This window comes from Podarcis vaucheri (assembly GCF_965113315.1).
Source record: "Podarcis vaucheri genome assembly, chromosome: 4".
NCBI lineage: Eukaryota > Metazoa > Chordata > Lepidosauria > Squamata > Lacertidae > Podarcis > Podarcis vaucheri.
In genome coordinates, this window is record NC_138762.1 from 76,989,433 (window position 1) to 77,002,516 (window position 13,084).

Sequence of the window (13,084 nt, forward strand, 5' to 3'; positions counted from 1 at the left end):
CGGCATGTAGTGCCTTAAAGGAAAATGTGATGAAAATGGTCTATAGGTGGTACATGACTCCAGTTAAGCTAGCAAAAATTTACCATTTGCCTGATAACAAATGTTGGAAATGTAAGGAAACGGAAGGTACTTTTTATCACCTTTGGTGGACATGCCCGAAGATTAAGGCTTTCTGGGAGATGATATATAATGAAATGAAAAAGGTATTTAAATATACCTTCCTTAAGAAACCAGAGGCCTTTCTCCTGGGCATTGTCGGCCAATTGGTGCCAAAAAAGGATAGAACTTTTTTCATGTATGCAACAACAGCAGCAAGAATACTGATTGCAAAGTATTGGAAGACACAAGATCTACCCACCTTGGAGGAATGGCAGATGAAAGTGATTGACTATATGACATTGGCGGAAATGACGAGCAGAATTCGTGACCAGGGAAAGGAGGCTGCGGAAGAAGACTGGAAGAAATTTAAGATCTATCTTAAGAACTATTATAAACTTGATGAAGTTTAGATTGTCGAGATTTTACAGAAAGAAAGGGTTGCAGTAATATAAGAATAGATTAAGAAAGGACTATGAGGAACCAGGATGGGAAAAAACATTTATAAGTTGCTATAAAATTTGGACATGAGGATGCAGAAAGGGGAGGTATGGGGAAGTCCGAGGAAAGAAGTTTATGAAAGGATATTTTGAAATTATATTTCTTTGTTTGTCTGTTTTTCTTTTATGTTTGTTTGTTATAAAAACTTTTGCAAAACTAATAAAAATTTTATAAAAAAAAACCACAAGATGTTTTGCTAGTGAAGCTTTTGCCAACCGCGTTGGAGATGGGATCCAGATATCCTTATCAAATCATGGCAGCTGTGTTCTGCACCAACTGATGCTTCCTGGTCATCTTTCAATCCACACCTAAAATACCATTATAGCAGTCTAATCAGGAGGTGATCACGGTGTGGCTAACTGTGACCCAGAGCATTCCGGTCCAGCAGAGGCTGCAGTTGGTGACGTAGGAAGGAGGAGGTGCTGTGGACCAAGGCTCTAGAGAACAAAACTGGATCCAATGGGAACAGGGAACCAAGAAGCGAACTTGACCCTTCGGGGTGGGGTGCAACCCATTCTAGAGCAAGTAGAATGCAAACTCCCAGAATATAAGAACCATCTACCCACAGTTTTCGCCTCTTGTTGGGATTGGGCTTCAGTTAACTGGCCCTCGTCCAATGAAAAGCAAAGCTGAGTGTTATCATTATGCTGATGGTGTCTCACTCTGAACCCCTGGTTGGCCCTCTGAAGCAACTTTAAAGCTGACTGGGTGGCTGAGAGGTTGGTAGGGAGGAAACAGGGAACTTTCCATCAGTCAAATTCCTGAAGTTGTCTTAAGATCCAAATTCTAATGTGTATTTGAATTATAATTACTATTTTGATTTATTATCCACCCATAAAGGCCCTGGGAAAGTTACAGGGGTTTAAAATGCAATGATGAAAATAGTTTAAAACAGACTGCAGGCACAATAATTGGGTGGGCCCTAGAAATGTATGTTTTGGGTGCCAAAGACCAGAGTAAAGAAGTGACTCACTCTGGCTTCTTCAGTTACCTGGCAAAATGTTATTCCATGTATTCCAGATCCACATACCACTGTAGTCACTTGGGCAACTTTAAACAAGAAGACCAGAACAACAGGGCTGGTGATGCCGTAACTAGGAAGCCCTTCAAAATGCCCTATATGTGCACAGAGGAGGGTTTGTGCAAACATTTACCCTTTGGCTGCGGTACCAAGTGGTAAGTTGTGCATTTTGCCTCCAGGGAGACAGAACTCTTGTCTCTAAGTGTCAGCTATAAAACATATGAATCACCGCAATTTATTTACCCGTGTGATGGATTAGGGCCTGAATTCAAGTACTTTGATGCTGTGATTTCATGTTGCAAAATCCCTATGCAAAGGTCACTTCCATAGAACAATTTGCATGAATTCCACATGTATCCCATATGAGATAATGTGTGTGAAATGCTTTAAATACCCACATGCATGAACATTAACTGCAGCATGCATGCTGATTGAGTCTGCGGTCAGTCTCGGTTGTTTATCTATGTTCAATTGCCACATCAAAATTATCTTACATGGGACTTCCGGGTTAGCGCCATCGGCGAATGGCGGAGTTCCTCCGACTGGAGGAACTGGCTCCATGGAAACTGGGTCTTCCCGCCGCGGCGAAGGTGGGGACCCGCTAGAAATTCCAGGCGGAGGAAGCCTGGGAACGTGGGGTTCGGCAGGGCACCAGGAGCGCCCCCCTACTCATGGGGAACCCCATTTCGGAGTTCCGGAGTGAAGTGGGGTGAGCGGCGCGGTGCTGCGAACTGATTGCTACTTTCACGGAGTGAAGCCACACAGCCATTGCCGGAGAGCACTGACTTTTTCCTGTGGACAATTGGATTTAAAACAAGTACCCGTGAGTAGAAACGGAAAATTGGATCAAGAAATATCTTAATTTGGCACCGAAGCGGGAAGGTTCAAAACAGGAAGTCCGCCTTCCGCTTTTTGTATATAGACTAAAGCAAAAACCTTGTAAGCTAAAGCCTGGAAAGTCGTTTAAAAAGTCTAAATTTCCTTCATTTATAACTACTGAAACCCCCTTGGAAGCAGGAGAAAAGGGGGGGGGGACTTTGTTTAACGCCTGCAGGAGAGGGAGTGAAGAAAGATAAGTTTCCACCGTCTCTAACCTGGGAACGGGGTATTAGAGACAGAAAATGTTGGAGAGGTCTATTGACTGTGAATGGAATACTTTGACAGATAGCTAAAGAAGAGAAATAAACTGATTCCAATGTTGCCTTTTGCATTCTAAAGAAACATAATATCAGAAAAATGAAAGTAATTTTCCTTTGTTGGACTTGCCTTAAAAAGATGGATACAAATAGAAATTGCCTCCTCTAGAGGGAGCTTGCTAAACTGTTGCTGCAGTCTACTTGAGGACACTACAGCTGTGAGATTAAGATCGTGGGACCAGTCCTTTTGACCTTGACTAAATATGAGCTGGGAGGAAATTTTGGTGCTTGCTTTATGCAAGACAAGTGCTTTGTTGGAACAGATGCATGAGAAGGTGGATTTGATGAATGAGAAAATGGATTTGATGACTGTTGTGGTCAATAACTGTGGACAAACAGGGAATATTGATACAGAAACCATTCAGGGACCAAATCAGGAACCTGTATTGATTGGGCAAGTGCAGAAGATAATGGAGGAGGTTGCGGTTGCACCTCAAATAATACAAATGGAGAGACCCGAGGCCCTACAGGAGCATAAGCCGCTGTTTTTGAAGATTGAAGTTGGAGTGGGCCAGGGGAAGTCTGGAGCTGAGGAGGTTCTTAACTTTGGAGAGACTTTGAAATATGCTCTTAAATATTTTTTGGATTACACTGATGACTTTGGGGAGTGGGACTGTGGGGAATGGGCTGGTTTGATGAAGGGAGACGGAGATAATTTTGGGTTGGAACCTCCCAGAGACCTACTCCTCAATGAGAAAGGAAAGAAATTAAGAAAGAGACCAACAAAAGACAAAGAAAAGTGCAGGTATAAACAAGAAGAAGATCTGCAGAAGGGACATGGAAGAGACTTAAGGGCCTCGGACATAAGACTACCAGGTTGATGGACTAGATGGTATAGACAGTAAGGACTGACATGACCCGCGACCAGGAAGAAGAGATGTTGGATGAAGATTGGAAGAAAATTTATAAAGAAAATTTTTTATTTAGGGAATTAGCCTAAAATTAATGAATATTAGGGAAAATGTTGGAATGAAACTATATGGCTCTAGTAGAAATGATATCAGGAGTTATGTATAATTGAGTATTAAGTTTCAAGCTCTAAGGTATTTTATGGTAAGATAAGGTTAAATAAATTAAGGTAATTTGAATAACAGAATATGGGGAAAAGATGGAAAGGATTTGTTGAGTTAATTAATAGGTTAAATTGTTAAGATAAATTATTTAATAAAAAATGAGAAAGATGGAAAGAATTTGCTGAAATAACTAATTAAACTAGAATACAAAAAGGGAGGTGTGAGGAGGTCAATGAAACAAGCAAATGGAAGTTAGAGAAGTGTAATATGGGATTTATGTCTTTTTTTTTTTCTTCCTTTTTATCTTTTTGCTGTATTGTTGTAATGGTTTTCATGTTTTGCTTTTTTTCTTCTTTTCTATGTATTGTAGTGTTGTTTTTTGTTTTTTCCCTGTAATTCTGAAACTATTAATAAATATTATTTTTTTAAAAAACAAAACAAAATTATCTTACATGGAAATCACTTTTTTTTTCCTGGAAAGGATCCCTGAGTAACATTGAACAAGCCAATAGAATCCGCGATCAGAAAGAGGAGAAATATCAAGAAGATTGGAAGAAATTTAAGGAATATCTAGCTAAATATAACATAAGTGGAAATGCTTGCAAGTATTAAATTGGTTTAGGATTTAAGTATGTTGAATTGTATAATACTATGGATTGAGATTATGATGAAAAGAAAGGAAGTTAGTAATTTGAACTAGTTAATTATATCAGAAAGTGAATATTGGAAAATTGCTAAAATGAGATTTAATGAAAATCAGTTAGGAAGGATTCGAGGAAGTCATTTAATAATGGAAATTAATTTGGATTCTGATTGGAAGAAATTTTATATGTTTGTTTGTTTTTCTTTTTATATGTTTTGTTTTTTGTGTTGTGTTGTATTTGTTTTAAACTTGGAAAATTCATTTTAAAAAATTGGGGGGGGGGGAATAGCTATCATCCTCCATTGCCCAGTTTGTAAAATGGGAATAATAAGGACCAGCCTTACAAGGTGGCAAAAAAGAATGAATTAGGATTGTAAAGCACTTTGCATAGTTATATATTTATTTTACACTTGTTCTAATCTTTTTCTCCAAGGACCTCAAGGTGGCATACACAGTTTTCCTCCTCATCTTATAAACACAACAATCCTTTGAGGTAGGTCAGGTTGAGAGTGAGTGACTGGTCAGATGTCACCCAGTGAGCTGAGTGGAGGTTTGAACCCTAGTCTCTCAGGTCTTAGCCCAACACTCAAGGCGCTATACCACATTGGCACCAAAAAGGTGCTGTGATTAACAGTATTCATTCACAAGAGAATCTACTAGGAATCACCAGTGGCGTAGCGTGGGGGGTGCAGGGGGGGCTGGCCGCACTGGGCGCAACATCTGGGGGTTAGGGTTAGGGGGCGCAAATCCACGGGTTAGGGGGCGCAAATTACTTGCCTTGCCCCGGGTGCTGACAACCCACGCTACGCCACTTGGAATCACTGCAATCCAGTCCTTCTAATATACTGTAACATGGAAACCCGAGCTGGTGACTCCATGGCAAATGAAATCCTGCGATAAGCACTGTAATTCAATACAGTGCAAAAGTCCCGGCTACCAGATCCAGATGCCATGCTATTTTGATAGCTGTTCAGAGGCTTGGATGTAACACACTCTCTTTTTTCACTCTGGAATTTAATTCCTTGCTAGCTCAAGTTTCTTCACCTGAACTGCTCAGGCAATTGTGTGGCAAATGGGAGAAGAACATACAGGGATTCTGATGGAAAAAGAATCTGTAAAAATCAAAACTCAACTTAAATTGAGGGATGGCCCAGCTAATTAGAGAAATATTAATAATCTTAAGACCAACATTTTAAACCAAGTTTCAGTGGGAAAGTTTGGAAAGAGTTTTTACCCACTCAGTCAGTGTCTTCAGTTTGGGGGAACATATAAGCACATCTCTTGCATCCAAGCTTTAGTATGGATTTTTAAATTTTTACAGACGCAGCCATCTATGCTAGGAAAACGATACACCTTATAATAAATGCATGGACTTCTCAGGAAGCTTAGGGAGCTGTAAAAATGCAAAGTAATAAACTGGCAAGAGTCCACACAAAATTCAGTGAAACTTGGGAGGTTGCCCACATATAGCTTTTTGAATCCAACCTGGCAGTGGGGAGGGAGAGCAGTTTGGCTTAGTTTTCCAGGTTTAGACAGACCTACTGTATTTCCATTTCCCAGAGAAAATGATTCCACTCTAAACAATTTCACATTCTATGTTCAGGTTATACCAATTGGAGGTGTGGAATTGAGGGTATGGCATGAATTCAAAGAGGGAACATGTATAGAACTGAATTCCTGCTTACATTTGTCACCAAGCCCATTTCTGTGGGAGAAAACATCTCAATAACTGCATTGCGGCCCAGAAGTAGAAAGTTGACTACATGCTACTACCGTTACCCACTTATCAGCAAAGCATGGCTGAGGGCTGAAATAAATCTTGTGTGGGAGTTCTGTGACTAGATTTCCCAATTTATTACCTGAAATGTAAATATACAAGGTTGGAAATCTGCTCACAAAAGATTCCTCATTTATCCACATTATTTGCTTGGTCCATATGGCTTCCAGCTCTTTCCCTCTAAGGAATTAAGAGTGAAAAGCTCAAGTTTCTTTACCTGAACTGCTCTGGCAATTTTATACCTCCCACTTTCAGGTTTTGGCTTAGAATTATCCATGTTAAGTCCCCCCCAATCTTCACATCAAACCAAGCATGCCTGGGAGTAAACCCCATTAAGTTCAATTGGACTTCTGAGTAGCTATGGTCAGGACTGCAGCCTATATTCAAACAAGAATTACTGTATTTCTGAGCAGACTCAAGATGTCAAAGCTGTGAAAGGGAGGTTTCCCAAGAGCATAGTTTGTCCTCCTGCTGCAGAACTGTGCAGGGAAAACCTGCACTTCACAAATGCCCCCATATTTATGCAACCCAAGGCCCACCATCAGGGCTTGGACCTGTCAAAACTATATCTACCTCTTCACCCAGCCTTTTAATGCTTGAGCTGTATATTTTTAGGACACCCCTTATTTTTGAGACTAGAAGTTGTTTTAATCCATTTCTAATATTTTGTTGTTACACACCCTGCGACCTTAGAGTAAAAGGCAGGTAAACAATTAATAATAATAATAATAATTCCTGAGCTAATAATAATATCACTAATAATAACAACAACAATAATTTTATTATTTATACTCCGCCCATCTGGCTGAGTTTGCACAGCCACTCTGGGCAGCTTACAGCATATCTAAAAACATAATAAAACATCAAGCTCTAAAGCTTTGATTCTACAATAACCTTACGTATATGTGTATACACGTGGCTCAGTCGGTACAGCATCAGGCTCTTAATCTCAGGGTCGTGGGTTCGAGCCTCACGTTGGGCAAAAGATTCCTTCATTGCAGGGGGCTGGACTAGATGACACTTGGGGTCCCTTCCAGCTCTACCATTCTATGATTCCAGGTAGACTGCTAGCACACACACTCCAAAGCACAAGGAGAATTAATGTAAAACTACCAACAACAGTAGGGACGTGGGTGGTGCTGTGGGTTAAACCACAGAGCCTAGGACTTGCCGAACAGAAGGTCAGCAGTTCGAATCCCCACGACGGGGTGAGCTCCCGTTGCTCAGTCCCTGCTCCTGCCAACCTAGCAGTTCGAAAGCACGTCAAAGTGCAAGTAGATAAATAGGTACCCCTCTGGCGGGAAGGTAAACGGCGTTTCCGTGCACTGCTCTGGTTCACCAGAAGCAGCTTAGTCATGCTGGCCACATGACCTGGAAGCTGTCGGCCAATAAAGCGAGATGGGCACCGCAACCCCAGAGTCGGCCACGACTGGACCTAATGGTCGGGGGTCCCTTTACCTTTACCAACAACAGTGACGAATCACAACAGTTGCCTTTAAGAGAGCTCAGCCAGTAGAGCATGAGGCTCTTCATCCCCACGCTGGGCAAAAGATTCTTGTATTGCAAAGGGTTGGACTAGATGATCCTCGGGCACCCCTTACAATTCTATGTTTCTATAAAATGAATAAGGACCTCACTCATTTTGTGTCGTTCGCATCAATCGAGTGCCCAGCGCCCCAACTTGGCACAGGCGCAGAGAGGGAAATCTGTCTTCAGGACGATGGGGCGGGGGGGGAACAGGAGGATAGGGGCCCCGTGGGGCGAACCAGCCAGAGCTGGAAGCCTTCAACCGACCGTGGGAAGAAGCCCCCATCCGAGAGGGGGCTGCTCCCGTGCGCCCCCTGCAGGCGCCCCGCCTCACCTGCTTCGAGCCCCCCGGTCGCTTCCATCCCATTGTGACGCGCCAGCGAGGAGTTCCACGGTGGCGCCGCCGCCCCGCTTCTTTCTTTCGTTGACACGGGAGACGCCGCGGTTGCTAAGCCCCGGCCCGTGAGCTGCCGGCTTTCGCGGAGCCGCCCCTTCCAGGAGGAGCTTCCCGAGTCCAGCGGGGCAAAGCAGGGGCGGAAAAAATGGAGCCTAGTTCAAAGGGCGGTGCGCTTTGCTTCTCTGGACAAGCGCCAGCTTTGGGTTCGAGGCGTGTGAGTTCAATCGAGAGTCTCCTCATCCCCCCTCCGCGTGAACGTGTGGGCGCGGATCGCGTGCACAGTGCATTTCCGTATCTACACCTGAAAGAAGGAGCTGCGTGTGGGATTTTCCAAGCAGGTGGGAGCCCTTCTTTGCGCTCCTGCCTATTTATTTACATGTGCTCCTTACTAAAGCTTGTCATATGCTGCGGCTTCCCAATGAACGAAAATCTCATACCGTCCAACATTTCTCCAATGAAAATAGGGCCATCCTATCTAATAGTAGTAGTAGTAGTCGTACCCCGTCCTTCTGACTGGGTTGCCCCAGCCACTCCGGGCTGCTTCCAACATAAAGAAAAACATAATAGCATAAAAAAACCATGTTAGGGCCCTATACAGGGCTGTCTTCAGATGGCTCAGGGGTCAAATAACTCCATACCCTCCAACATTTCTCCGATGAAAATAGAGCCATCCTAAGGAGAAGTGGGACATTCTGAGATCAAATGAGAAATTGGGATGGCTTCTGTAAATCCAGAACTGTCCCTAGATAATAGGGGCACATGGAGGGTCTGATATCTGCATATTTTTGTAGATGCTGAAAGGCGCCCAGAGTGGCTCTGCTAGTAATATGCAGCTAGATCCTACTCAAAGTTAGGCGTGATTAAAAGCCATTCAGTTCAAAATAAGTGGATGTGCAGAACTCTGCATTGAGCTGCGCAGTTACTGTGTGAGGAACCTTTGGCCAGCCAGATGTTGCTGAACTACAACTCCCATCTGCCCCAGCAAGCATGGCCTGTGACCAGGGAGGATGGGAGTTGTAGTTCAACAACATGGCAGGAGTGTCAAAGGTTCCCCACTCCTGCTGTATATATAATATGGGGGGGAAACTGAGGCTTAATTCATGTATCTATTGACCCGGGAGCAGTGTTAGAGACTGAGATATGAAAGCTAGGAGCTAAATGGCATCTTAAACCTAGGTTATGGGCGCAACAATGGAATGTCTAAGCACACTTTAAAAATAACAATAATACAAAGCTGGAAATGAATGAACTGCAGCTAAAATCTAATATTCATTTTTCACATCGTCTAGTCCTCATCTGAAGACTGCAAAAAAAAAACCCCAAACCAAAGCCATGCTTCCCCTGCCTGCCCCCCTAATATTTTTAAGTGTCTCTTCTCCGGTCTTCATAGAGTGACTGGAAGGGGGGAGGCAGAAAAAGGTCCTCCTTTCCTTCCACTCTGCAGTTTTAATTTGAAATCTTAGGTGCAGTACCGCTGAGGTGGGAAGGTAAACAGCGTTTCCATGCACTCTGGTTTCCGTCACAGTGTTCCGTTGCACCAGAAACAGTTTAGTCATGCTGGCCACATGACCCGGAAATCTGTCTGTGGACAAACGCTGGCTCCCTCGGCCTGTAAAGAGAGATGAGCATCGCACCCCATAGTCACCTTTGACTGGACTTAACCGTCCAATGTTCTTTTACCCTTACCTTTACCTTACTGCACCCAGAGCTCAGAAACTGCTCACGCTAATGAAATTCCTTGTCACAAAACACGCCTAGAACAATGGGAGTTTCGAACGCCACCTGGGACTAAACCAGCATAAACTCAATGGTACTTACAGCTGAGAGGTCATATAAAAGATGATGGTAATAATGATGATTTATTAAATTTGTATAGCTGCCCCATACCTGTAGATCTCAGGGCACTTCACAACATAAAATGGCAATTTAAACAACACAAAGTACATAATAAGTTACCGTAATCCCTTTGTAGCTGTATTTTTGTCTTTCTTGCATTATTGATAAACTCAACACTTCAGGGTGGACAAATTTAAAACGGACAAAGGGAGGGGGCAAAGGTGGAAAATAATATACAGCAGTTCAGTGGCAAAATGTAGGGGTGGTTGACAATTTGGACTTTGACAGTGGTTTTCCAATAACCTCAGCATTTTTTAAATAGCTGTAAAATAAAATGGCTTCCTCCTGACAGTCTAACCTTTTTCTGATTCTTCATGGCAGGTGTTAGAGGGCGAAATTGGCTTTTGACAACTTAGGGCCCTGAGCTAAGGCAATGGTGGCAGGCAAGCTTGCAGGGAAAGGGAATAGACCAGTGTTGTAGAAAAAAACCAGGGTTGGCTTTTACTGCCCAACTCCCCATCAAGTAACTCTGTGTCCCCCTACATCCATTATCTGTCAGAGAAGAATGGATGGAGGCAAGATCCAGAGAAAGCAAGGCAGATCTTAATTTTTTTCTGTTGCAACTGAATTTTTACAGTTCAGTAAATACCATCAGCAGTGAAATTACTTGTCCTATCCACACGCTTAATAAATAGCTTGCTAAAATTGTTTTTTTTTTCCTGTAGGAGGCACCTTATATAATCAGCGCAGTTTGTTTTAAGTAAGAACCTACTCATAAACAATGTCATTGCTCTGTGCCATAAGAAAGAACCCTGGGGACAGAAGGAGACTCTAAATAACTGCTTTTTAAAAAAATGCAAATTGCACAGATAGATAGCATCTTGTCAGCCCACTGGTACAGTAAAAACAGCAGAGCAAAATATAGCTCAATTCCACTGTAAATGGAATCAGCCAAGTGCAAAAAAACAACACATTTAACTTTCAGGAAACCTAGGATGAATGAGCTTCATCCAGGATCTCAGAATGGAAAAAAGACAGTCAGAAAAAGATTTTTAGACATTCTAATTAGGGGAGTTATTTCCTCCTGATTGACTAGGAAGTTTTGCCCCTTCTTGTGTACCATTTGGCTTGCCTTATTTGCATGAAAGACCATTTGCTCAGCCCCAGGCACATCTCACATGAAGACCTTTTTCATTCTACTTCTGTACAGTCTAGATGATGTAATGCATAGCAGAAAAGTAAAGCTGTGTGGCTGGCGAGTCCTGTTTTAGGACATTACTTATACTGACCTTTCGCTGCACTCCCTTGAGATTCCCACATCATTTCCCTCCTTTAATAAATCAGTGCAAGACTAAACTAAGCCCGGAATCCTATGCAGATGTAGTTAGGAGTGTGGCCAATTGAATGCAAAAGCGTGGATGTCTCAACAGATATTCAAAGGCTTGAGCTCCATGAGAACTAAACCGTCCCATGAACGGTTAGTCCCAGAAGGGAAGCTTCCACTGTCAGTATCAATCCTTCATGATACACAGTCCTGGTCCTTTCCACCACTGGGGGAGTTTTCTTAAAAGCGACTTTAAGAAGCACGTTTTGAATCACATCTAATTCTCGGTTAATGTCAGGCTTCGGAGAATTGGCTTCCGCCCCCCCCCCCAGCCGTAAAAGAGATCAAACGAAAGGGAATTCTTACCAGTTAGTTTCTTTAATAAACATAAAAAGGTAAAGGAACCCCTGACCATTAGGTCCAGTTGCGGACGATTCTGGGGTTGCAGCGCTCATCTCGCTTTATTGGCCAAGGGAGCCAGTGTACAGCTTCCGGGTCATGTGGCTAGCATGACTAAGCTGCTTCTGGCGAACCAGAGCAGCGCACAGAAACTCCATTCACGTTCCTGCCGGAGCGGTACCTATTTATCTACTTGCACTTTGACGTGCTTTCGAACTGCTAGGTTGGCAGGAGCAGGGACCGAGCAACGGGAGTTCACCCCGTCACGGGGATTCGAACCACGACCTTCGATCAGCAAGCCCTAGGCTCTGTAGTTTAACCCACAGCATAGTGAAGGACAAAACAACGCATCTAACAAGAATGGCAGTGCTCCCAATTAAGGTCACTCCTCCCTCCGTCCCTATTAATCCTGAGTTTGTGGTCTCTGTGCTTTCTGTTCTGACACTTTCTGAGCTCTCCGAGACTTTGGGGATGGAGAGTGGATACTATCCAGGGACTGTGAATCTGTTAACTCTCTCTCTCTTCTAGTGTCTCTTCTTCTAGCTGTTCCCCATCTAGTATTTCCCAGCTTCCGCCTTCCAAACTATGCCCCTCTGCAAGCCACTGTTCCAAATCTATACTGTCCTCCTGTTCCTGGGAAGATTCAGGATCAGGAGGAGGCCGTGGCTCCCACCATTCTTCCTCAGTGTAGCCCTCCTCAGCATGGTCCCTGACAGTTAACAAAAATGTAGAATGCTTAATGCAGGGCCAAATAATGGATTCCAAAACCATGGCAAAACTAACTGAATTAATTGAGAATAACAAATCCAAAGGGAATAGAACCTTTTTCTGAGAAACAGCCACATGGTTTCTGTTGAAGTGCCAGCTCATCAAATAGCCAAAAGTAAATCTTCTTATATAGTTCAAATATGTTTGGTGTTTTTAGCTGGCAACTATGTTTATCACTCTCTTTCCCCATATATTTTTCAGCCTAGTGTGTTTAAAGATTACCCTGGACATGAAAAGTCTTCCTTGATTACACAAACGTTCCCCAGAGGCGAAGAAAATGCATATAATTCTCAGCCATAACATATTTTCCCATTATATCATTTTTAAAAGCAAGAACTGAATGTTCTGTAGATGTAAAATTAGCTCTGCAGCATAGCCTGTAATAGAAAATGAAATTAGTTTCAGACATTTTTATAGTCTTGGAAGTTAACTACCATAAACTATAAGCAAGTTAAAGTTCTCTGAGAAGATGAATTAAAATGCTTTACTAAGTATTTGTCATTTACTGTCAAAAAATTATTTTTAAAATTTGCTGGGAAACCTACAGGTAGACTCTAGGTGTCAGGGATATGATGAAGCACACATC

At 42.8% G+C, this 13,084-nt stretch overlaps 2 protein-coding genes across 4 annotated transcripts in view; one reads left to right on the plus strand and one right to left on the minus strand.

The window, feature by feature from the left end:
• VWA3B (von Willebrand factor A domain containing 3B) overlaps positions 1-8,509 on the minus strand; it is a 72,075-nt gene extending 63,566 nt beyond the window's left edge. For 2 of the 3 annotated variants that reach the window (XM_082220012.1, XM_082220011.1), the window contains exon 1: positions 8,109-8,509. In XM_082220012.1, the coding sequence (XP_082076138.1) occupies positions 8,109-8,136 (28 nt within the window). In that variant the 5' untranslated portion in view covers positions 8,137-8,509. The other variant, XM_082220013.1, reaches the window with a different exon arrangement.
• The window catches only part of TMEM131 (transmembrane protein 131), a 166,473-nt gene that overhangs the window by 58,151 nt on the left and 95,238 nt on the right, over positions 1-13,084 (plus strand). The gene's annotated exons all lie outside the window — the stretch shown is intronic.